This window comes from Leuresthes tenuis, unplaced genomic scaffold, assembly GCF_036924035.1.
Source record: "Leuresthes tenuis unplaced genomic scaffold, fLeuTen1.0.hap1 SCAF_3, whole genome shotgun sequence".
NCBI classification, from domain to species: Eukaryota; Metazoa; Chordata; class Actinopteri; order Atheriniformes; family Atherinopsidae; genus Leuresthes; species Leuresthes tenuis.
Genome location: NW_027325357.1, coordinates 24,933,306 through 24,955,089, shown reverse-complemented (window position 1 = coordinate 24,955,089; position 21,784 = coordinate 24,933,306). Strand labels below are relative to the sequence as shown.

Here is a 21,784-nt window from a genome sequence, read left to right as displayed (position 1 = left end):
TGCAACATAACCTCTTAACATGCCGTGAACCTTTGTCTGTTTGTGTGCTCATCAGCGGATAAAAACCATAGCAAAACAGAGAGAGACACAGAGAAAGAGAGTGGGCAGAGGAAGCGCGATGTGAGTCAAAGTGAGAAATCCTCTTCACCACATACTAAATCATGCGTAGGCTTTCTCATGACTGGGGGGGTTCACCTGCTGAGGCCCTGCAAAATCAATGGCTGAGACCAAGGCTGTTGTGCTGCTGAGGCAGCCATAGAGCAAAAGCCATGTCCTCTTTCTTGTGTGAGATGAAACAACAGAGATTGCTTCCTACACAACCATGAAAGGCCTGCTTTTTGTGCAGCAGGTTTGGCATCGGTACTTGATGTTGACCTTTGAGTACTCTTGTCATAGGCCGTTTCATGGCAGTCATCGAGTTTGGCCTCTTGCTCAAATAGCATGAAACATTATTAACTCACATTTGCCCACCAAAGTGAGAAAAGCAGGAGGAATCAAAAGCAGGTCAAGGCCATCAGCTGTCCTACTACCAGCAGTATTTGAGTTTGTAATGTCTTTACTTTCCCTGGCTTGTGTATGTGTGCATCCAAGCTAGCCCAAAACAATGGTTTCCCACTCTCCATACGCCGGGCCCAACGCCAAAGCCATCAGGCAGTCATACGCCTACCATCAGCTGAGTATTTGCACAGCAGTCTCATCTCTAATTATACACTGAACAGCCGAGAGCTACGGAGTGAAGGAGAGCATGTGTGGAACATGGTCTGAGGAAGAGGAGCTTGATTACCAATGGATGAGAGGTTGAAAGTGCCACTCGGCAGCGAACACAGAGTGAGCAAATTCAGATGAGAGTGACTGAGAGAGAGAAAGCAAAAGGAGGAGAGATCGAATCTGTCTGAGAAAGGTTAACAGGACTGACTGACTGAGCAGAGTGGGAGTGTAAAATGTAAAAGCGAGTAGGAGGGGAGAGAGAAATGAGGAGAAGAGAGCAGAAGAGTGGAGAGGAAGAGGAGTGTGTCTGTGTGTGAGCTTGTGTGGATGCCTCTGCTCATTCTGTTCTGCTTTTTTACCTGTGAAGACACAAGCCAGACAGGTGTGTTTGTGAGGGATGTCTGTCTTCATGTTGTGAACATTGATGGACATTTTGTATGAAGATGGATGCACATAGAGTCACAGAAGGATTAACAGAGAAACAAGTAAGTAAAACCAGATGATTTTCAGATTTATGTGTAGAGAAATCTATACATGTTTTTTTCTCTATAAGAGAGCCAGTAGAGATATGGTTTGAATGCATGAGTGATTTGAGATCTTGCTTTGTGGTTCAGAACGAGAGGTTAAAATTGGTTATGTTGCAGTGGAGCTTTATAAAAAGAAACATAAAACTAAGTGCAATATTGTCACTACTGATATGCAAATAATCCTATCCTGAGTGCAGATTAGCATTTACATGATGGCACCAAACACACTAAACACTGCTGTGTATACATGTCATTTACTTAGATAAGCAAGCTGGAGTGGTCATGATCACCTCATATGGTTAATAAAAATGGAGAAGCCTTACATCATAGGCCTATTTAAGTCATGATGTGACCATACCTGTGTAGGGCACAGTGAGTGTGTAGCTCACACCGCAAAGCCATTTGAATGCATTTACATTCACACTGCAGACTGACAAATACTTATCACATTATGTCTGCTGGTGTAATGCAGGGTCTGAGTCAGGAATGTCTATGTGAGGATGTTGATTCCACACACACGCGCACACACACACCAAATAGAGCTGAAAGGCGAGTCAGTCCTGGAAGAATTAAAGAGGTCCATTCAGCATCTATACTTAGCTATGATGATGACATAATGAGATGAGCTTTGCACTGACAGCTGCCTGAAGCTTTTACTCACCTGAATTACTTTGTGTAAAAAAAAAAATTTAAAAAAACAATGTGTCTACAAGGTGAGTATATTCTTCCCACCTGGGTGAACTGACTCACTCCTGTGCGTGCAAGAGGAATGATGGGTTTCAGTAGCCTGTGGTGTTGGAGATTACTCTAGTCTGACAAGAACGATGTAGCCTGAGTTTGTGTGTTCATCACTGTGCAGTTCTTTAGTTATTCAGCATACAAATGTTTTCTTGTACTTTTTTTCATGGAAAATGTGATGAAAACTTTACTGAGAGACTTTACTAACCACAAAGGATGTGAATGATGTTAAGATCTGACCTCTTACTTTACACCCACCACCAATATTTTACTCTGCCATGTTCTCATCACACTAATTTCTTTAACAACCACACTGAGCAGTACTTTGTAACCATAGTAACTTTTTTTCAAACAAAGGAACTGTTGGATGTCCATCAAAATAAACCCTGTCAGTAAAGCAATTGATGGTTGGAAGGGTGTAATTTGAAGCTGATGGCAAAGTTATTGTTAAGATGTCATGGGGATATTTTCAGGCAGAGATCTAACCACGTGATACTTTCACAGGGGAAAGCAAAAGTTCTTTCTAAATCTTAAAATGAGGGAAGATGAGAAAGGTTCTATGTAGGGAATTTAATGATCTTCTCTTGCTTGACACCTTATTAAATGAATTGATGTTTTTTTCTTTGACTGCTCAGATCATGACGACCTTGAATGTACAAGAGTTGCCAAGAGACTAATGGCGTCTGAGTCACACAATCTCAACACCACCTGTACTTCTGCAGGAGGCCATGCTGTGCTGGTGTGAGTGACAGCCAGCGTGAGGCAATGAGCTTTACAACCAACCCGGTTCTGGTCCCAGACAGGGATAGCCTCCCATTTAAAAAGAGAGACCAAAGACCAAGCTCACCGCAGCAGCAGCAGCAGCAGCAGCTACAGAAGCAGCAGCAGTGTGATGCAGCACATTTCAAGGCGCCATTCCCATACAAGAACCAAAACGAGTCTAAGACTAAACACACAGGCCCGTTTCGACCTGTACCCAGACGGTTCCCTGCTCTGTACCAGCCCTGGATGCAGACACATACTCCTACCTGGCACAAACAGTACATCCCCTCTGTTTTCAAAGAGCATCATGGTTGGGCAGAGTGTAGAGAGTTTAACGCACTGCCCTCAGGATGGGACTTTTCCCACCACCACCACCAGCACAAAAACCACTTGTTTGGCACACAAGCTCTCCAGCCAGGCCATCCGCACTACGCCTCCAGATTCAACGCTGTCTCTCTGGTCGCTGAAGGTTTCCACAGAGGTAGAGGAGGCTGGGAGAAGCTTAAGACATTAAGAGACAAGGGTTGGACTCCAGAGAAGCAGAGCCATGGCAAGCACAAAGGTCCATATGTGAGGAGAGGAGATAGAAAAGCTGATCATTTACACAGAGTAGAAAAAGCAAGTCCTCCATTATTGGGCACATGTCTACCTCACCCTCCACACGAAGACATTACTTGGCAACATGACTCGTTGCACAAATCAACAAAAGCTGTCTCTGTGTCTGGACATTCCTTAATAGGAGTTTCCCCATATAACTCAAATGGCACATGTACCTCCACAACAGAAGAGACATCAAGATTTCCTGCTGTCCCCTGTCCTGAGCATGCCTCATCTCCCTCTGCATCTCCTAACTGCTTCCCCTGGCTGCTCCCTCATTTTGTGGCAGGTTCTCTGATTGAGCTCAGAGACGGACAGCTGAGAAAGGTGGAGCACCTGCAGACTGAGGACTTCCTGCTTGGCTCCCTAGCTTGTCCAGACCTGCGCCTGAGCTGCTGCACGGTGCAGAGTATCTCTCCCTCTGCTTACTCTTCCTCTGTCTCCCGCCTCCTCATCCTGCTTCATGATCAGCAGTCCCAGGTGATGAAATCACACACTGTGGTGTTATTATTCACAGTAGCCTTCACTCAAGTAGCTGTGAATCCTATCACACACTGTATCAACTATATGCTACATTTGGGTCATATCAAAGATGCATCACACATTGCAATACTCTCATTTTTTTTTCTTTTGGAAAAAGGACATTTAGGTCACACAAAACCTGTCATGTTGGTGGTTTCGAACTAAGCTGAAACTTGAACCACTTCCATAATTGTATTTGTGTAATCACTATCAAATTACAGCATAAATACGTCCTGCAAAGTAGAACACCTCGATCTATAGTGAGCAGGCTGTTTTCAGTGTCTTACTCATGTGAGTGAATGTATTTCTCTCCTCCAGGAGTTGGTGGATGTGTATGTGGAGTACCCATTCTTTGTGCGCGGGCAGGGCTGGTCCTCCTGCAGCCCTCAGAGGACTGGCCGTCTCTGTGGCCTGCAGTGCCGCCAGCTAAGCGTGGGGGATGTCTGCTTGGCTCTCACACCCGTCTCAGCTCCTGAACCTCCTCTGTCAGCCTCTCTGGGGCCAAAAAGCTCAACCGAGAAGTCAGACGGAGGATGTGAGCCCCTGAAGGCACAAACTGCCCCGTGCACCCAGGTTCCCCTGGAGCTGAAACAGCTAACAGGGGGCCAGAGGATGGGGGCAGAGGCAGCCCGCAGGAGACACTACTCAGCCCCTTGAGCTGAGGGCACTGGGGACTACTTACACAAGATACTGTTTTATAGGTAGAGGCCTTGCTTGTCTCTTTCAAGCTGTGCTGTAATCGGCTTATCTGTTTTCTTTCTACCTCCTGAAAAGTCCCTCTGTGCTCGACTGTTTTGATTTGTCTTAAAAAGTTGCATTTGTCTGGGTTAGCCAGGGTTCTCACACAGACAATATAGTTGTGTCAGAATTCAGCACGACTGATAAAACACATACTTACTGGCAATCTGAAATGTTGTGAGAAAGTGGAGAACCAAAGTGTGACTTAATGTTGCCACGGAGAGCTGCTTCAATGACATTTAAGGGAAATCCTGTAGGTTCAAAGAACATTGAGTTGTAGTTTCAAAGTGAGTGTTCATGTTGTTTCTTGCAATTCTGACTATCAGTCCACATTCCATAAAGAGCACATCAAAATACTGCCTCAGGTCTTTTCACTGCATAAAGTTTATCGCTCTTCTGTCTAGTATTATGTAAGAGTTATCTTACCCTGAAGAAAGAAACTTATTGTATCGTAACTTTTGTTTGTATGCTTCTACCTCTATCTACAGACATAATCTGTGTTGTTAACTGTGTGGGATGTGATATTATGTATGTTGGAAACACCTAGTTTCTAAGGCAGTGTCAGTGTGAATGCCTTGTTTTATGCATTAATTGTATATATGCTTTGCTTTTTGTACTGTTGAAACCTATGTTCCTCTCTTTTAAAAAAAGATCTATGATTGAGGTACAATGACAAGTCACATCAATGGCTACGTTTCCTTTCACTTGCAAAGCAAATCTAAAACAATCTTTTGAAAAGCTGCAAAAAAAGATAGGTCAACAAGAGGGTGGTGGCATCGGCTACGTTGCTAGTGGTTATAATTCAGTAGAAGAAGTACTTAACCTAATCAGAAACAAATCTTGAGAAGGAAAAAACAAAAACAATATGGTGGACATCCACAACAGGAAAATTAAGCAAGCTTGTCTTTCTCTTGAAATATCTGGGATAATAGGTCACTCCTGGGAAGATGCCTGTCAGTTTATTGCTGGCTCAGCTCAGAAAACAGATGGTGAGTACAGTCATTTTAATCTTTTCCAGGTCAAATGCATATCAGGTAAGGTGGCATACCTGACATGCCATGGAATGCATATCAGGTCTTCTTATCGGGAAAAAACACCTAAAGGGACTGTATAAACTTTTTTTTCATTAAAAAACTTTTTTTTTAAGAATTACTTTTATTTTTACTGTTTGCATTCACATTTCCCTATTCACATCATACTCTAAATGTATGGTGTAAAGTCAGCTACTGACATAATTTCCTCCTCATTTTACACAGTTCACATTCAACTTAACAGAATGAAATTGAAAAGCAGTTTATGTGACTTAAACTATGATGTCATTAGTTGTGTTTCCATCAGCTGTTTTTAGACATATTTTCAATTTGTACATGAAAACATCTGAGTGGAATAACTTTAAGTTGGGTATTGCCAAAAAAATAAAAAGTAGTTATAATGCTTTGGAAAAGCATGTATTTGTTACACAATGAAAATGCGGCCAGGGTAAATAAAAACCAGTTCAGAGAATAAATGCTTATGAATGCCCACATTGCTGTTACCAGATCGCTTCCAAAAAGCACATTTTTAGTATTTACTCTACTATATATTATCAGGCTTCCCTTCTATTTGTTATCCTTTATCTAAGGCTTAAATGTCAGTCTTTAACGTAATGTTGTTGCACCTTTTTCCTCTGCTTAAACATCTCCAGCTTACTTTGAAGAACAAACGTGTAAAAGTAACAAAAGCGGTGGATAGAAATATTCACATTTTATTTTGCTGATTGTATGAAAATTAATTTATGTTTTGCAGCACATTTGAATGGAAACCCAGCTACTGTCCGTACAGTTCACAGATCAGGTCATGATGAAGGTTACAGAAACAAATATATCCTGTGTGAAACTTGCTTTAAGGCTCTAATTTATAGGCCAAAAGTGATAACAATGCCACTGTTCAGCCCATTATTAAATTAAAGACATCCCACTTATTTCGTATGCCTTTTTGACAGTTTACATTTGATTATAATCTTTGATGTAGCCGAATAAAATCCCAGCCTCTCTTTGACAGCTGAGGATGAATCACAGATATCTTTTCGAGTTCCATCTTTTGTCTCATGTGGCAATATATTAGTCTAAATAAGTCTTTGCACAGAAACTAGGCCCTACCACCAGGCTTGTGAATCATACACACACTGTTATCAAATTCTGTTATTTTTCACTGTACTCCAACATATTAGCCGCCAGATGTCCTATATCCCACCAGGTCCATCTAAGTTCATCCAGATGTTCCAACAGCTAAAATGCACTGGTTCAAAAGGAAGCTGGGGCTCTGAAATTTTGTGTGAAATCTGATACTGAATGCACATTACCAGACAGGAAACATCTTATATTCTGAAATTCTCAGTTGCATAAGTGTTGCACGTGATATCATCTCTGCAAACAGGAGACATTTTCTTGGTTTACTTGTTACTTCAGGTTTGTAGACATGAAATTTTGGTTTGAAATAGTGGAGTAACTGCTACTGCTCCAAATTTTTTCAATTAACTTTTTCGGGTCATACTCGATGGAAAAAAAAATAAAATCCTCTGTTCAGCCCTTCTCTGTGGCCAGCAGTTTTAACTGGGCTGTGGTAGGGGTTTAGGCTTGCTCAGCTGTGGGTCATAAAAAACAGGCCCCTAGATTAAAGCCTGCACTGTGGCAAGAGCTTTCTGGTGACCAGACAGTCAATCATATCTTGTCTCTGGTTACTCTACTTGTGTCTTTCTTCAGCATCCCTCTAGTTGTTCAGATCTCACAGAAGAGAGTAAGCGCTGTCAGTGGCAGCCACAGGCTCTGACCACCATGTTGCGGTACTTCTTGAGGATGACATTGGAGCTGTCGTCAAAGTACAGCACTGAGATGCCATGGAGCTGTGTGGGGGCGCAGCAGGGCTTGGGCACTGTCTCTGGGTTAACAAAGTGCACCTGTGGTCAGAGGAAGTACAAATAAACCAACAGAGAATGTGGAGGATGTAGTGAAAGTGCCTGTGATCAGGGACTGTTTGGGGCTTACCAGAGTTTGCACAATAGCGTGATTGGTGGCGTTCATGTAGGAGTTGAGGGGGAAGGCGCACTCTCCCTCACAGTAATATGCTGCATAACCCTCTGGTGCTATAATCCAGTCCTGTAGGGAGAAAACCACAAGCAAAGAATCAGTTAACTGTCACTTCTGAGAGAATACATACAAAAGTACTATTCAGTACCTGCCATCCCAAATCTCTGAAACTGACATACAGCTCGTGCTTCTTACATCCCTCTTTAGTAAATCCAAGGTTGTCTGAAAGTGACAGTATGCAAACACATAAAGGGTTAGATACTAAAAGGCGACAGAGAACAGAGATAACTAAAAAGGATTTGGAGCCTCAGGCACCTGTTGCAGATTCCACTGCCTTCAGTGCATCTTGGGCAGTCCTCTGTGGTTTGGAGCGGTTGGACTGCCGCCCCTTATGTCCTTGGGCTGAGCGTACGCTGCGGAATCGCACCTCCTTGGCTTTGAAGAAGACAACAAGGAAGGGCAGTTTGTCCTTAGGTCCACTTCCCGTCACAAGCCCAGCGAGCCTGGGGTTCCTCCTACGGCCTACGGGGGAGACAACAATGATTAATGAACAACAGTTATTTTAACCCCACCAAATTGGCTGGTTTCCACAAATATTCATTTCCGATCGATTTCTTTGATGAGTTTATCTGTAAGAAGAAAATTTTAATCCTTTTCAGAGAAATGAGAAGGAAATATTTCAATTTCTCTATCACCCACTGATCAATAGAAACACCACAGGCCTATCAAATAAACTGAGGTACTCTAGGTATGGGGTGACAAGTTAGATTTTTTAAAACAGCCTCAAATTTTCTATGTATAACAACAGGTACAGATAAGCTAACCAATTAATGATAAACATATAAATTAATGTATCAAGTAACAATTAATAACATACATTATCTGATTATATAATGTAAGAGATAACCACATAAATCCACAGTCAGATTATCATAAGTTCATAGAAACAAGAATTCATGATATATCCTGAATTAAAATTCATACTTTAAATCACAATGAGTCCTGCAAGAACTAAGCAGTACATAAGTACACAATTTGCACCCTTATTATAAAGTGTAACCATTACTGACCACGGCTGTCCTCGAGGACCAGCTGCAGGCTGATACTCTGCTCAGGACTGACCAACCAGAGGGTACTTGTAGAGAACAGCTCAAAGACCAGCCAGCCCTCCTCTGAAACCCAAACGTCCCGCTGGTCCAGCAGCAGCAGCTCCACTTCACTGGGGCAAGGATAGAATGTAAATAAGTTCAATGGATGTCAGGGCTAAGAGCACAAAGTGTCAAAACTCTTTTTATAGTGGAGTAAACTTGCTTGACACATCAGTGGCATATCATTCTCGACAAGTTTCCATACTTTAATACTACTACAGACTGCCACGATGGGTGGCTAAGCTTTTTTTTTTTTTGGGACGTTTGATTCCGTTGCGAAATTGAGTGAAACAACCAGCCCACTGAAAAGTCTGAACACAATGTAAAGAAATGTGGTATGCGTTGGGAAATATCTGAGTGTTGGGCAAATTATATAAAATAGGTGTTTGGCCAGCAAAAAAGAACAAAACTACATGTGTGGTCCTGTAATACGTACGGTGCAGTGTTAGAACAAGTTGTTTAATGTTGTTATGGCAATGTGCCGACCGCAGTGAGAATGTAAAAAAATCACTTCTCTGCTTATATCTAGCACTCATGTCTGTGTGCTTCAACTTGAGAAAGAACAAGTGATGCTGGGTATTTCAAGTGCAGGAACTTATTTTGATGTGAAGTCTAACCTTTAGCCACTTCGACTTTGCAGTCTGATGGTAATTGTCCATTGACAGTTAACTCTCTGAACCCAGATCCTGCTGTGAACTTTATCACAGCAGCCCTATTCTGAACATTCCTTTAGAAAATCGTACTGTGTGTCGTCTTGAGGGCAAATTTCAAAGACAATTAGTGTGTTTACAGACGTCAGAGACGTCTGCCTTTTGTGCTGCTGCCTGCTCGTCTGTGTGGAGAGGCCATCGTGTGTCTGTGCATGACAATGGTGTTGCTCTTAGCACCATCGTCAGACCCACTGCTCCAGGTAGAACATTTAAATCGACACCAACTGGTTGCACATGACCCCTTTTTATAGATAGCTATGTTTTCTCTGATAAATGCTTATTAGTTTAATTCAGACAGTATAACAAAAGTAGTCAAGCAGGCCTACTGAACATCACGTGGCTTTTTAAGCAAGATATTAGATCAAAGTGTGCTTTATTCTTCATTAGTGCTGTAGTCAATCAGAGCATACTTCATCGTCTTCTTCAGACAACAGCTACACTTTTCTCATTACATGACTCGGCTTCCTTAAATTTGCTTTTCCAGTTAAACAAGCCTAACCATCTGATCTAACTGTGTCCCCATAATGAAATGCGAGATAGTTCAGATCTGATATATATTATCTTACAGAAAATGTGCCGCTGAGTGTGACAAAGAGGAGGAATTGAGTACAAAAAAAATTTCAGTTTTTTTTCTGGCTTTAAAGAAGCCCCATCAGGCAGAAACCTTGTATAACTATTTCTTTGGGGGAGTTCTGACATATTTCAGTGCTGCTGGTCCCTCGTTACATCTGGGAGTGAATTTTACAAATAGTCAATGACAGTTACTAACAAGAGTTTGCAACTTAACCTAAATGAATTTTATCCTCAAGCTGTTTCTAAACTATCATTACTCATAAAAAGGTACAGGACCGTCATGGATGGTGAATATGAAAAGATATTCACCATCCATGAAGTCAAATGGAAACGTCTTTGATTTTATACTGTTATTTCTACATATTTCACAGTTTTCATTCATAGTTCATGGTTCCAAGTAAAGAGGGCCTCTCGAGACTATCTTGCCCAAAGCAGGAACTGCCAACAAAAGAAATTTAAAAAACAAAAATCAATACATAAAATACAATTAATTTAGTCAGCCATTCATATTTGCAATGTATTTCTACGTCAAAGTCAAAGCTCAGACTTAAAATATTGAGCCATCTTCTTTATCTCCACTAGACATATTAAAATCACAAGGCATTCGCTGTAACTTGGGGAAAAAATGAAAATCAGCACAAACACAAGCATATATGTGAATATGTGTTGAAGAGGATCACAAAGACTCTGCCAGAGACCACGAAAAATGTCAAGTGACAATGTCGGTTAATGTTACAGGACCTAACCACAATAAAGTTGAATATTTTTATATATCACAACATATGAGATTAACAAATAGACTCGGTAAAAAAATGTCTAATTTATGTGTAATAATGTCAGTTTATATATGCATTTTTGAAGGATTTAAATGTGGACTGTGTGAGAACATAATTTACATTGCATATGTTACAGTACCATGTATTGCAAACTAGCAGTGAACATGTTTAAAGGCGTCAAACTTCCAAGATTTTGGCGTGAATTCACATTTGCAAAAACTGACCAAACACTTGAGCAAGTGACTCTGAAACAAGACTTAAGCTGATAACCCCAAGGTTATAACATGCGTTTCAATTACTCATAAATAACCTAATACCAATGAACACACTGCTGATGTAATGTTATATATTTTCTGTTAGGCATGATACAGAGCACTAAAGAAAAGGTCAGGAGTATCTAAACATAATAAATTAGTTTTATTATAAAAAACAAACCTTCAATCCTCCAATCCAAAAAAATTTCACAGACATTTCAGTAGGAAAACTGTGTTAACTAAACAATCGATCAGTTATTTAAAAAAAGAAAAAGTACTGATTTATCTACAGATAAATTCAACTCTACAACACTGTTTAGTTTCTTGGTGTCTTGGGAAGTAACACTATAGCTGCCATGTATTTGCACCCCCGCCCCCCCCAGAAAAAAAGAACTCCCCTAGAGGTTAGTCCAGCCATGCTAAGGCAAAGCTGAATCAAGCGGGTAGGTGGCTGAGCTTTCATTTGTCGAGAAGATGATAATATGTGAAGTCTCCATTAAGCTGTCCATTCACATACATTTTGAAAGAAAAAAAAAGAAGTCAAAACAGAAGCTGGAAAACAAAACACAGTCCTAGACAGTGTCAGACAGACAGAAACAGGAATAACTCCATGTGTAATAGCAAGAGTGACATCATGAGGGTTTGGTGTTATTTGTGGTGAAAGCTGAGTGATAAAATTGCAGGTCTCCTGGGGACTGTCCTGTTCTGACAGTAAACTACTCCGGAGACAACCGCTGTATTTATATAATTAACACTAATAACTGTGTAAACAGTGTTGGTGGTGACACTCACATCAGCTGAAATAACGTGGGGAAGTGTTTCACTCACCACATGAGTCACATTAAGACTATGATCATTTATAAAGATTTGCAAATCTACATGATCTGGATGGTAAAATCCTTTCAATGTTCTCCACCAAATTTTTTGTTTGTTTGTTTTTTTTGCATAATCATGTTAACTAACAGAAAGGCAACCGAACGGTTCTGTCTCCTTGCTCGTCAGTTATCACAACTCTGAGTTGGCGGAGGACAGAAACTGTTCATATCAAGATGACATTAACACAAATGTCCTGGGATTCCCAAAATTAGCATGTGAACTATAACTAGTGAAATTTCAGTCAATAAAGAAACAAAAAGCATAGTCAAGTCTAGGGATCATTTAAGTAAAAAAAATATACACAAATGTCAAGTGATCGTTTGACGACATTTACAAAGTGAAAATGGGTCAGAAATTGCCTTGAAGTTTGTATAAAAATACAACCCCAGTTCCAAAAAAGTTGAAAAGCAGAGGAAAAAAGAAATATAGTTTTCAAATATCATAAACCAGTATTTTATTCACATAAAACATCCCACAAATATCAAATTAGCAAAAGGGGGACTTTTTACTATTTCATGAAAAATAACTCAACTTAAATCTGATGGCAGCAATATGTCTCAAGAAAGTAGGAAACGGGGCAACAAAAGGCTGGAACGTGTAAGTGGTTCTACGAAGGAGCATCTAACTGATTAGCTCCATTCCCAACAGGTCAGTAACATGATCAGGGATAAAAAAGAACAGGGGGCAGGGTCTCTAAGAAGTTAAGTTGGGCTGAGGTTCAGCAATCTCTAAAAATTTTAATCTTTCATCATCTGCTGTACATAATTTCATTTTTTGGTAAAAATGGTTGCCGTGTTCTTTGAACTAAAGAGGCGAGGGAGCACTCAGATTATTATCAGCGCCTAGTATCTGAACCAGTATATTGTGAAAAGAATGTGGAAGCTACACAGTGAAATAGCGAAATGACCCTTGATATGTTTTCTATGTTCTATTGAGATTGAAATATTGGTTTATGAGACTTAGGAACAAAAAACCTGATAAACACAATTATATTTCCACCAGCAAAGTGTGGTTTCTGTTCTAGTTTCACCTAACGCACTGAATTTCGCTTTTGTTTTGAACAACCAAAAGAAATAGTTTCAGAAACCAAAAACTTATAGCAGGTGTTCAACAGCAGCCCGACATGAGTGGGCGCTCATCCTTAATAGGTTAGAAAGAGAAGATGTACAGTACCCTCTGTTCACATCACACCTCTGTACAGTAGTTCTGTTAACAAAAAAAATGGAAATGTGGGCTGATGTTCAAGAAACCACCAGAGGTTATTCACTTTTTATCCAACATACAAAAGAACTTATCTGACATGATCATGGTGAGCAGAAGTAGTAACCAACAAAGAAAACTTAAATAACAGGAAACACTTTTACCTTTGAGAAGGCTCCTGCAGGACCTGGTAGACACTGACTCTGATGGTTTCATTCTCAATGCGCTCCTGGATGAAATCTTTGTAAACTCTGAACTCTGCTGCTGTGATGGCTTCTCCCTCTGGAATACGGGAAATGTCAAATCGAAATTCTCGCACGTGCGGTTGGAACAAAAGGTCTTGTTCTTGATTAACTATCAGAGGAAGACAGACAGACACAATAGGTTATTGTTGATCAAACCTCATGAACAAATGTGGCTTTGATGTACTTCAAAATAGATGATCCTGTCATATGTCCCCTGATAGTGTTACTATCATGATGAAGGGTTGACAGGTTTCCCCTCAACTGACACAGACAGTAAACACTCCCTCTGAATATCATGAGTAAATGAATGCACACATGAAAAAGGGGAATTGCTTTGTACAATCAGATGGTAAACCAGTGGTTGCAATATGTGTCAAAACTGTTGATTTAAGTCATCCTCAGATGTGTGCTCCTCTGTCCACAGCTCAGAGGCACTTTGTCAGAAATAGGAACAATTCTGCTTCAATGAGTGATCTAAACATCATTTAAGTAAAGTTCACCATGCATGCCACTGTGGTGGAGGAAAAAACACATTCATGGCTCACTTTGGTTCCCTGTTTAAATTGCACACATGTGCGGACCACAAGAAAAGGCCCGTTAAGGCACAGCCCGGAAAACCACAGCAGCCAGTGCACTTCTACAAACACACTCCCATAAAGAAGAGAGAGAGCCACACAAATTCATATGTGCCTTTACTGCCTGAGAGAGTCTGTAGCCACCACACATCTATGATCATTTTGCAATGCATCAACCATCCAGTGATTTCCTTCTGATTGCAGAGGAGAAAGTGGAACGGCAGTAGCTGGTGACACTGCAAGGTTTCTGCCTATCCCGAGCCAGCTTAAGCTCTCCAGCCCTCATAGTTCCCAGAAAAAAAGTGGTCATAGAGACCCCAAAGCTTCCTGAGGCTCTCCAGTGTCATGTTTTTACAGCATTAGTCAACGGGCTCACCTTTGGAAAGAGAACTGGAGGTTGCTTCAGAAGGTGTGCAGAGCGGAGCAGCGATTAGCCACTTTAAGTATAAACTGTGTGCCGACATCATCCTGTGCTCCCACTGATGGTCTAATATTGTTTCAGAGCTCAAACACCCATCCTCACAGGATCCTGATACTGGAGTTGTTTTTCATAGCACCACAGAGCTTACACACAATGACTCACAATCCTCTTAAAACTCTTAAAACACACACACATGCCACTTGCATTAAGAGCACTGCATTCTGAACCCAGCTAGTCATTTGTTTGACCGCAATTAAATGCTGGAAGGGAACGAGGGGTGATTTTATGAAAGCAATAATTGCTTGTAAGGACTTGGTGTGTTTACGTTTGGGACCATTAGCTGCAGAGATCAGACCTCAGATATGCAAACTTCCCTCTGGGAGAAATTTCAACACTACAGATTACTCCCGACACTGCAGGGCCACACAGCCACATACCTATCATTAACCTGTGGCAATTTTATAGTAAGCCTATTTTTTCAACATGTCAACGTTGGAGGTTTGTATCACCAAAAAATAATTCACAGTTTTAAAAAAAGTACACGGATCTTGATGTGTGTGACTCTGAATCTTCTATTCATTTGAAGCATGTACATTTTAAATTAAGGTAGAGGTAAATCACTCATCTTGTCAGACCCACGAATATCTGCATTTGTTGGCAAGTTCGACAATATAGTTTACACCCTTAAAAACATACCATCTAAAAGAGGAGTGAAAACCCAGCAATTACTTTGCTGGTGAATGCATAAAGAGTAGCTCAATGAGATCAAAAGATTTTCTTAGCATGATCCCCTTTCCAGATCAGCTTAGCAGGACAAGCATATTTCTTCTTGCTTTTTCTCACAAACAAGATAATCCCCTTGTTCTTCACCAGCATGGTTACTATGTCTGTTAGGAGATAGCTTTTGACATTATTGCTCATTTCTGCTTTTTTTCCATCCTCTGCTGGTGTTTTGTTGCCAGTGAGAAGAAAAAAAAGGGGCCATGCTGGATAAACACTGCAGTGGCAAACACTGCATTGCCCGACAATGTGACGATGTTGATGAGGATGGATATTAGCTATATGTTTGTAGGATTGCTTGTCACAGGACTGAATCCCTATATGTTTACAAGTAACATGATTATTTTACTTGAAGTTACTGAAAAAGATTAAAGTGAGCCACAGCAGCTGCCTTTCACATTGGAAGCTGTGGTCTTTGGCAGGGAAATACCATAATCCAGTTTGGTCTTGAAACAATTGTCAAAAGACCACCAAGAAAGAGTCACTCCAGCTAAATGTAGGAGCCTGAGCAAAGGACTCTGGCTGTCCTCAGCCCAGGAGGCCACAGAGGGCTTGAAAGAGTAAATAAAATCCATGCATCTTGCCTTTTTATTCCTCCTTAATCTTAAAAATAAAACGTGAAACTGCATGAATATGCCTCTGGTTTTGAGAAACTGTGTTTCCACTTCTCATTGGCTGAAGACTCTCTGTTACAGATTCAAGACAAGGGACATACTTGATGTGTTTAAGATATTCTTACAATGTGCTGTGTTTATGTGCTGACTGAAACATTACATTCTGTTTCTTCTCAGTGACAAAAAATCCAACAGGAAGAAAGAACTACGTTTTCTTTATGTTGACTGCTGAGCCCCAGTCGAGGCCTTGAGGCAGGACATGCTTTTTGATGTAGCCACGGGCACCACGCTGCCTGCTGTTTCCCCACAGTCATATCGAGCTTTCCTAGGATCTCCAAGGGAACCAAAGCAGGATTTGCCTTCAAGAAACTCAATAATGTTTGAGTGATCCCCAACTCGCATCATCCTCCAAGCAGTCATGTAAACATTGGAGCAAGACTGCACGTACATCCACCTGCACTAACAGAGATCACAACAGCAATAAACTGCTAAGAGGGGCTCTGTGACTTGAGTTTATGCTCTCTCACAGTCTCAAACTACTTAGTGGCTTAGAAATCCCTGTTCAATTTCTTATCATGCGCAATAAAACCATGCTAAAGCCAAAACTAAAGGAGCTTTAAAGAGATTCGAGAGAAATTGGATGCATGTATGTTGTCATAATATTTACAGCTCGGCTTGGAATGCATAAAGCCCGATTTGAAGTGAAGAAAGTGACCCAAATGCCACAATGTCAGACATATTGGCCTCCAAGAGGATACAGAAACCGGCGCTTGGTTGAAATATCACTGTGGGGAAGTCTTTGAGTTTATTCAGTCTGATAACAAAGTTGAAACTGCTTTTAAGCTAGACTAAATGATTAATTTAAAAAAAGCAACTAAAAAAATGAAGGTATCAAACATATAACAGTCTCTGGTGCGTGGTAAATGGTGAGTTACACTTTAGAAAATAAACACTGATCATCAACTATAATAGCCTGATACACAACTTTTTAAAGTCAGAATGACTACTCACTGAGGTTGACAAAGCTCATCACCGTGTCTGCGTCATCTAGGAAACGGCTGTCATGTGGGGTCACCGTGGTGGAGCCCGGCGTGGGTAAAACTGCTTTATAATAGGAATATCTGTGCGGTTCCGTGTCTGTGGAGATGGCATTATACAAGTCCAGCATGAACAACGGGGCAGCGTCGTGCTTGGTGTGCGCGTGCGGCCGCGGTCGGTGGGGAAGCCCCAGGATGGAGAGGATCTCTTGTTGCATTTCTCTGCGCTCCTGGTTCCTCAGCCGCCGCTGAATGAAGCTGGATCGCACCTCGTTCTCAGCTGAGAAGTTGGAGAAGGTAACCCGCGTGGCTAGCGCGCAGTAACCCCAAGACAGGAGGAATGCAACCGTCGCCACTGCTTTTGTTGCCATTTTACCCCAGTTTTACGCGCGGGTCTAACTGGTGGAAAAATAAGACCAGGGGTGTGGGTCCTTCAAAAAGAGACTTCGAACATGTGCAGAAAATTAAGGCACGCCTCCCACTACGAGCGCTGGATGTCATTCATTCATCATTTGCCTTTGCGCACAGCCTTGTCGTGATTCAGCTCCTCTTAATGGCAACATGGGAAAAGAGTTTCATTGAGGCGCTTTGTCAGGGGAGGGGCAGAAACGTTTGATGGGATAAACCATGAAGGAGAGGAAAGGACCGGGACAACGTTTGGGTGTAAGGAAAAAAGAGAATGAGTTTATAGTCACTAAGTGCACTATAAGTGTGGTCTTGGTGATAAGGTGGATCGGTGTGAATCTTTTTAAACTCAACTGTAATCCTTTGTTTGACATCGATGAAAGATCTTCAAGATCAAAAGTATGATTATCGTGGTCTTCGCCAGCCTCTCTTGTGTCCACCCCATGTTCCTCCAGCCATTACAAGTCTAAATCTAATATTTTCTTTTATTCACAACACACAGTTTAGGTCACGATTTATTTGTCACCGTGCCTCATAACCCCGCGCATGATCCTTTAGACAAAATGATCAGTCTAAAGGTAAAGATGGAAATCCCATAAACCCTTTCTCAGCACAAAAAAAATCCTTTGAAGTGAAACAATAAAGTTGGGCCCACCCTAATTGCTGAGTGATCAGCAGCAGTCCACATACGTGACGGGACATGCGAAAGAATCACTGCAACAATGTGCAAAGCACAGCGCAAAGCCATTGACTGCTCTCATAGAGCTGATGGGGATGGGGGCAGGTGATGAATGACAAAGTCGTAAGAGTCCAGCATTCAGGTAAAGATTATCTACGCGCCTACCTCAGGATCGAGGAGAGCGGTGACTGGATCACTACATAAAAGCTTCTGTTTCTTAAATTCAACACATTCTCTCTTAAATGGAATCAAAGTGTTTAATATATCAATCCAGTTTCGTGTCAAAAAAGACATCGACAGACTGATTTGGAAATATAAACCAATAAGTGAGACACTTCACTATTTCATGAAACTTGTCAGCTCTTATAAAAGACACACATTAGAGAGACAGAGTGTTTTTAGAAGTTCAGATGGCAGAGGTTTAGTAATTCAGCAAAAAAAACAACGTGTCTACCAATTGTGGAGCACTTTCAAACTGTTGTTCCTCAACATATAAAACATGGTCATCAAGAGAGTCAGAGAACCTGGTGACCGAAAGTCAATACTGGATGAACGATCTTTGGGCCCTCAGGCAAAATCAGCATGAGAAACAGGTTTGATTGTGTCATGGAAATCACTGCATGGGCTCAGGAACACTTTCAGAGGTCAGTGTCTGTGAACACAGTTCACTGTGCCATCCACAAATGCAGGTTAAAGGTTTACCCGGCATTGTCAATTGAAATCACGTCATGCTAGCATCTTCTCTAAATCAAAGCTCATTTGAAATGGACTGAAGCAAAGTGGGAAACTGTTCTGTGGTCACACAATTTGAAATTTGACTTTCTTGTTTGAAATTTATACTGCAGTCTCCGGACTCCAGAGGAGAGGGATCATGCAGCTTTTTATCAGCTCTCAGTTCAAAAGCCTGCATCTGATAGTATGAGGGTACTTTTGGGTGCCTATGGAATTGGCAACTTGCACATCTGAAAAGGTTCCATCAGTGGTGAAAGGTAAAAACACGTTTGAGAGCAACATCTGCTCCCGTCTAGATCACATGTTTTTCGGTGAAGGGCTCGCACATTTAAAAAAACACAATACTAAACCAAATACTGTATCTATTATAACACTGTGGCCTCATCAATGAAGAGTTCAGATGCTGGGCTGACCTGCCTGCTGTCCAGACCTTTCACCAGCTGAAAACATTTCTGTGCGCCATGAAAAACAAAACATGGCAAAGAAGACCCAGGACTGTTTGGCAGCTTGAATCCTATATCAGACAAGGATGGGACAACACTCCTCCCTTTAAGGTCCAACAACTGGTCTCTTCAGTTCCCAGATGTTTACAGACTGTTGTTATATGACAAACAGGTCAAATTCAAGATAAACTAATGTTTTTCATGTAACAGTAGAATGTTTCACCTTAACATCTGATAAGCCTCCTATGTTTTATTGTGAATGAAACATCGGTCGACGCATTTTGCAAATCACTGCATTCTGTTTTAGCGACATTTTACACAGCGTTCCAACTTTTTTTTTTTAGACCCGGCATTGTAAATTGAAATCACGTTAGCATTGCACACCAGATGCTTAAAGATGTTTATCACAGCCCAGGCCACTTTACATGACTCATCCCTGCAGACTCACACAAACTTGAAGAGTCCTTCAAGTCAGCCACAAACATTTGTAAATCTTATTACTCTTGTAAGAGTGACCATTTCAACTGGTAAGTTCATGCTCAGTGACAATCACTCAAAATGTTATTAGAGCACAGATTAGTAGAAAATGTATTCCACTCTCTGTGCACACACAAAAACAGCAGGTGAATAAGGAATAAAGAAATATGTAGAGTGATACGAAAGTGATTTGAATGTTGTTCTATGTGTTTTTTTTCTATTTTTTCATAAAAAAGAGTGGCTTCACCCAACTCATTTGGTGTCTGTATAATTTATGAATCCAGATTTGTTTCTAAAGATGAAACATGCTCTGTGTTTTCAGCAGAGCTTTTTCTTTTTCAGAAAGAATCTAGAGGGAGACGTCTGGAAAGAGTCTGTCTCGTGACTTTTCTTCTAATTAGAAACAGTTAAACATGTCTATAAACTGCAGTCACATCACCATGTAGTCAGAAGATTCATACTTAGTCACTTAGTAGTTGCATACCTCACATAGTTCTTGTTTGTATGTTTGTTTGCAACTTTGAAAGAACGGGATGTACGCTACTGTATCTCTTAATCCAACTCAAAGACCATATTACATTCATTTGCTTTCAAAACCAGTGCAGTATATTCAGTTTTTTCTTCTCCCAATGGAACTACAACAATGCAATACTGAAAGCAGGTTTTTAGGATTTCCTATACTATAAAAACTAATTAATGGCTTCATGTTGACCTTGCACCACAAGACATCCTTATCTAATACACCTGTCCTGATTAATGATCAATGTGATTTTTATTTTGTATTCAAGCTTCTTCAACAGGTGGCCCCAATTAAAGCTGAAGCACCAGTGACTAAGAGGTTAAAGTTATTGCTTGGAGGGTTGGGAGGTGTTCAGCTTGCCAATGGTGCACCCTGGTGTAAGGCTTATAACTCTCTATGGATCTCTATGGATGGAAAAGAATTTCTGATAAAGTCTAGATAAAATGCATTCAAAAACATAACAGAAACTACAGCTGAAAAACACCAGTGCCCCAGACTTAGTTAAAAATGTTTTTAAAATTTTTTGTACTACTCTTTACAGCTCCAGATTCAAATATTAGGCTGTAAATTAAAAAAGAATACAGAAATGGTTATTATTAGTGTCAGAACCACATTTCCACTTCACATGGGGCTTTCTATGTGATGTTGCTTTTCCATACAAATAATTCAGTGCATTTTAAAGACTAACACTGTCAAGCAATACATTTATCTGACACCTTTTAGTTTTAATCTCAAAATTTTACATATAGCCAACATATTGTACAATATACACACTATAAACACTTCCCCCAGCCTCTAGAAAAAAACCCTACAAGATGTTTCTTACTTTTTTATGTCTGTAACATCACTCAGATAATAGCCGAATGATTTGCACTCTGCGGCAAAGGGGGGGGGCTTCATACTTTTACTTTGATTTAGACAGACCCGCATTTTCCTTTTAGTGCTTCTTTCTGAATTCACAGCTGTAAATGGTGAAATATAATTTTGTATGAGGTGATTCTACTTTAAGTAACAGCTATAAGTATCCACTTTATCTAGGAGGTTAATCTGGATGTTGCACTACACAGGCAAACACTGTGACACACTGCGTTGAAACCTGGCCCTTGTGCTGGAGTAAACTGAACACCTTTTTGAGCGTTTACGAACTGGTAGAAGATAATTTTTTTGAGTGTTTACAATCTAGCAGAAGATAATTTAGAACAGGATTTTTTAATGAAATATTCCTCATCTTGTCTACATGATGATAATTAAGGGTTCACAGCACTTAGTCACTCCCGCTGAGTTCCTGCTCATGCTGGAGAGAGAGGGAACAAGAAAGTGGACATTCTGGGGAGGCAAACACCAAAGACCAAGGTTGCTCAAGAAGTAGGAATGATGGGATGGCAGTAAAACTGGGACACATCTTTTTGCAAAAGCATGTTGGCACTTGAGGTAGAGGTAAAAAAAAAAATTGAAAGAAAATTGTATCACTCGGTTGAGAATGGGTCATGACACTCTGCATGCATTGTTTTATTTTTATCATTACACATCATAATGCATAATGCAAGCACCCAAATGGAAAATGTGCCTGACTCAACTAAGCTGTCGAAGCTCCTTCAGACTTTATTGCAGTAAATCAAATCTGACAAAAAGGAAACCTCATTTAGTTTATTTATTAAAGAC

At 40.7% G+C, this 21,784-nt stretch overlaps 3 protein-coding genes across 3 annotated transcripts in view; 2 read left to right on the top strand and 1 right to left on the bottom strand.

Annotated features, from left to right (window-relative positions):
* The window catches only part of arpc4l (actin related protein 2/3 complex, subunit 4, like), a 238,842-nt gene that overhangs the window by 176,454 nt on the left and 40,604 nt on the right, over window positions 1–21,784 (top strand). The window lies entirely within an intron of this gene.
* On the top strand, window positions 967–6,032 carry LOC140304213 (uncharacterized). The gene is made up of 3 exons (XM_072383198.1): window positions 967–1,193; window positions 2,609–3,812; window positions 4,173–6,032. The coding sequence occupies exons 2-3, from the start codon at window positions 2,739–2,741 to the stop codon at window positions 4,509–4,511; spliced, it is 1,413 nt and encodes a 470-aa protein (XP_072239299.1). The 5' UTR covers window positions 967–1,193; window positions 2,609–2,738; the 3' UTR covers window positions 4,512–6,032.
* Window positions 6,639–17,351, bottom strand: LOC140304212 (bone morphogenetic protein 7-like). The gene is made up of 7 exons (XM_072383197.1): window positions 16,841–17,351; window positions 13,359–13,548; window positions 8,728–8,876; window positions 7,973–8,179; window positions 7,806–7,879; window positions 7,616–7,726; window positions 6,639–7,527 (listed from the first exon to the last, which is right to left on the bottom strand). Exons 1-7 carry the CDS (start codon window positions 17,235–17,237, stop codon window positions 7,378–7,380), a joined length of 1,278 nt encoding a protein of 425 aa, XP_072239298.1. The 5' UTR covers window positions 17,238–17,351; the 3' UTR covers window positions 6,639–7,377.

Bases quoted from the DNA above. Each gene is read 5' to 3' on its own strand.
- LOC140304213 (XM_072383198.1), top strand. From the start codon at position 2,739: ATGAGCTTTACAACCAACCCGGTTCTGGTCCCAGACAGGGATAGCCTC. The intron at 3,813-4,172 runs GTGATGAAATCA...TCTCTCCTCCAG, and splicing joins TTCATGATCAGCAGTCCCAG to GAGTTGGTGGATGTGTATGT.
- LOC140304212 (XM_072383197.1), bottom strand. From the start codon at position 17,237: ATGGCAACAAAAGCAGTGGCGACGGTTGCATTCCTCCTGTCTTGGGGT. The intron at 7,880-7,972 runs GTGCCTGAGGCT...TGTCACTTTCAG, and splicing joins GGCAGTGGAATCTGCAACAG to ACAACCTTGGATTTACTAAA. The intron at 7,528-7,615 runs GTAAGCCCCAAA...CTCTGACCACAG, and splicing joins ACGCTATTGTGCAAACTCTG to GTGCACTTTGTTAACCCAGA.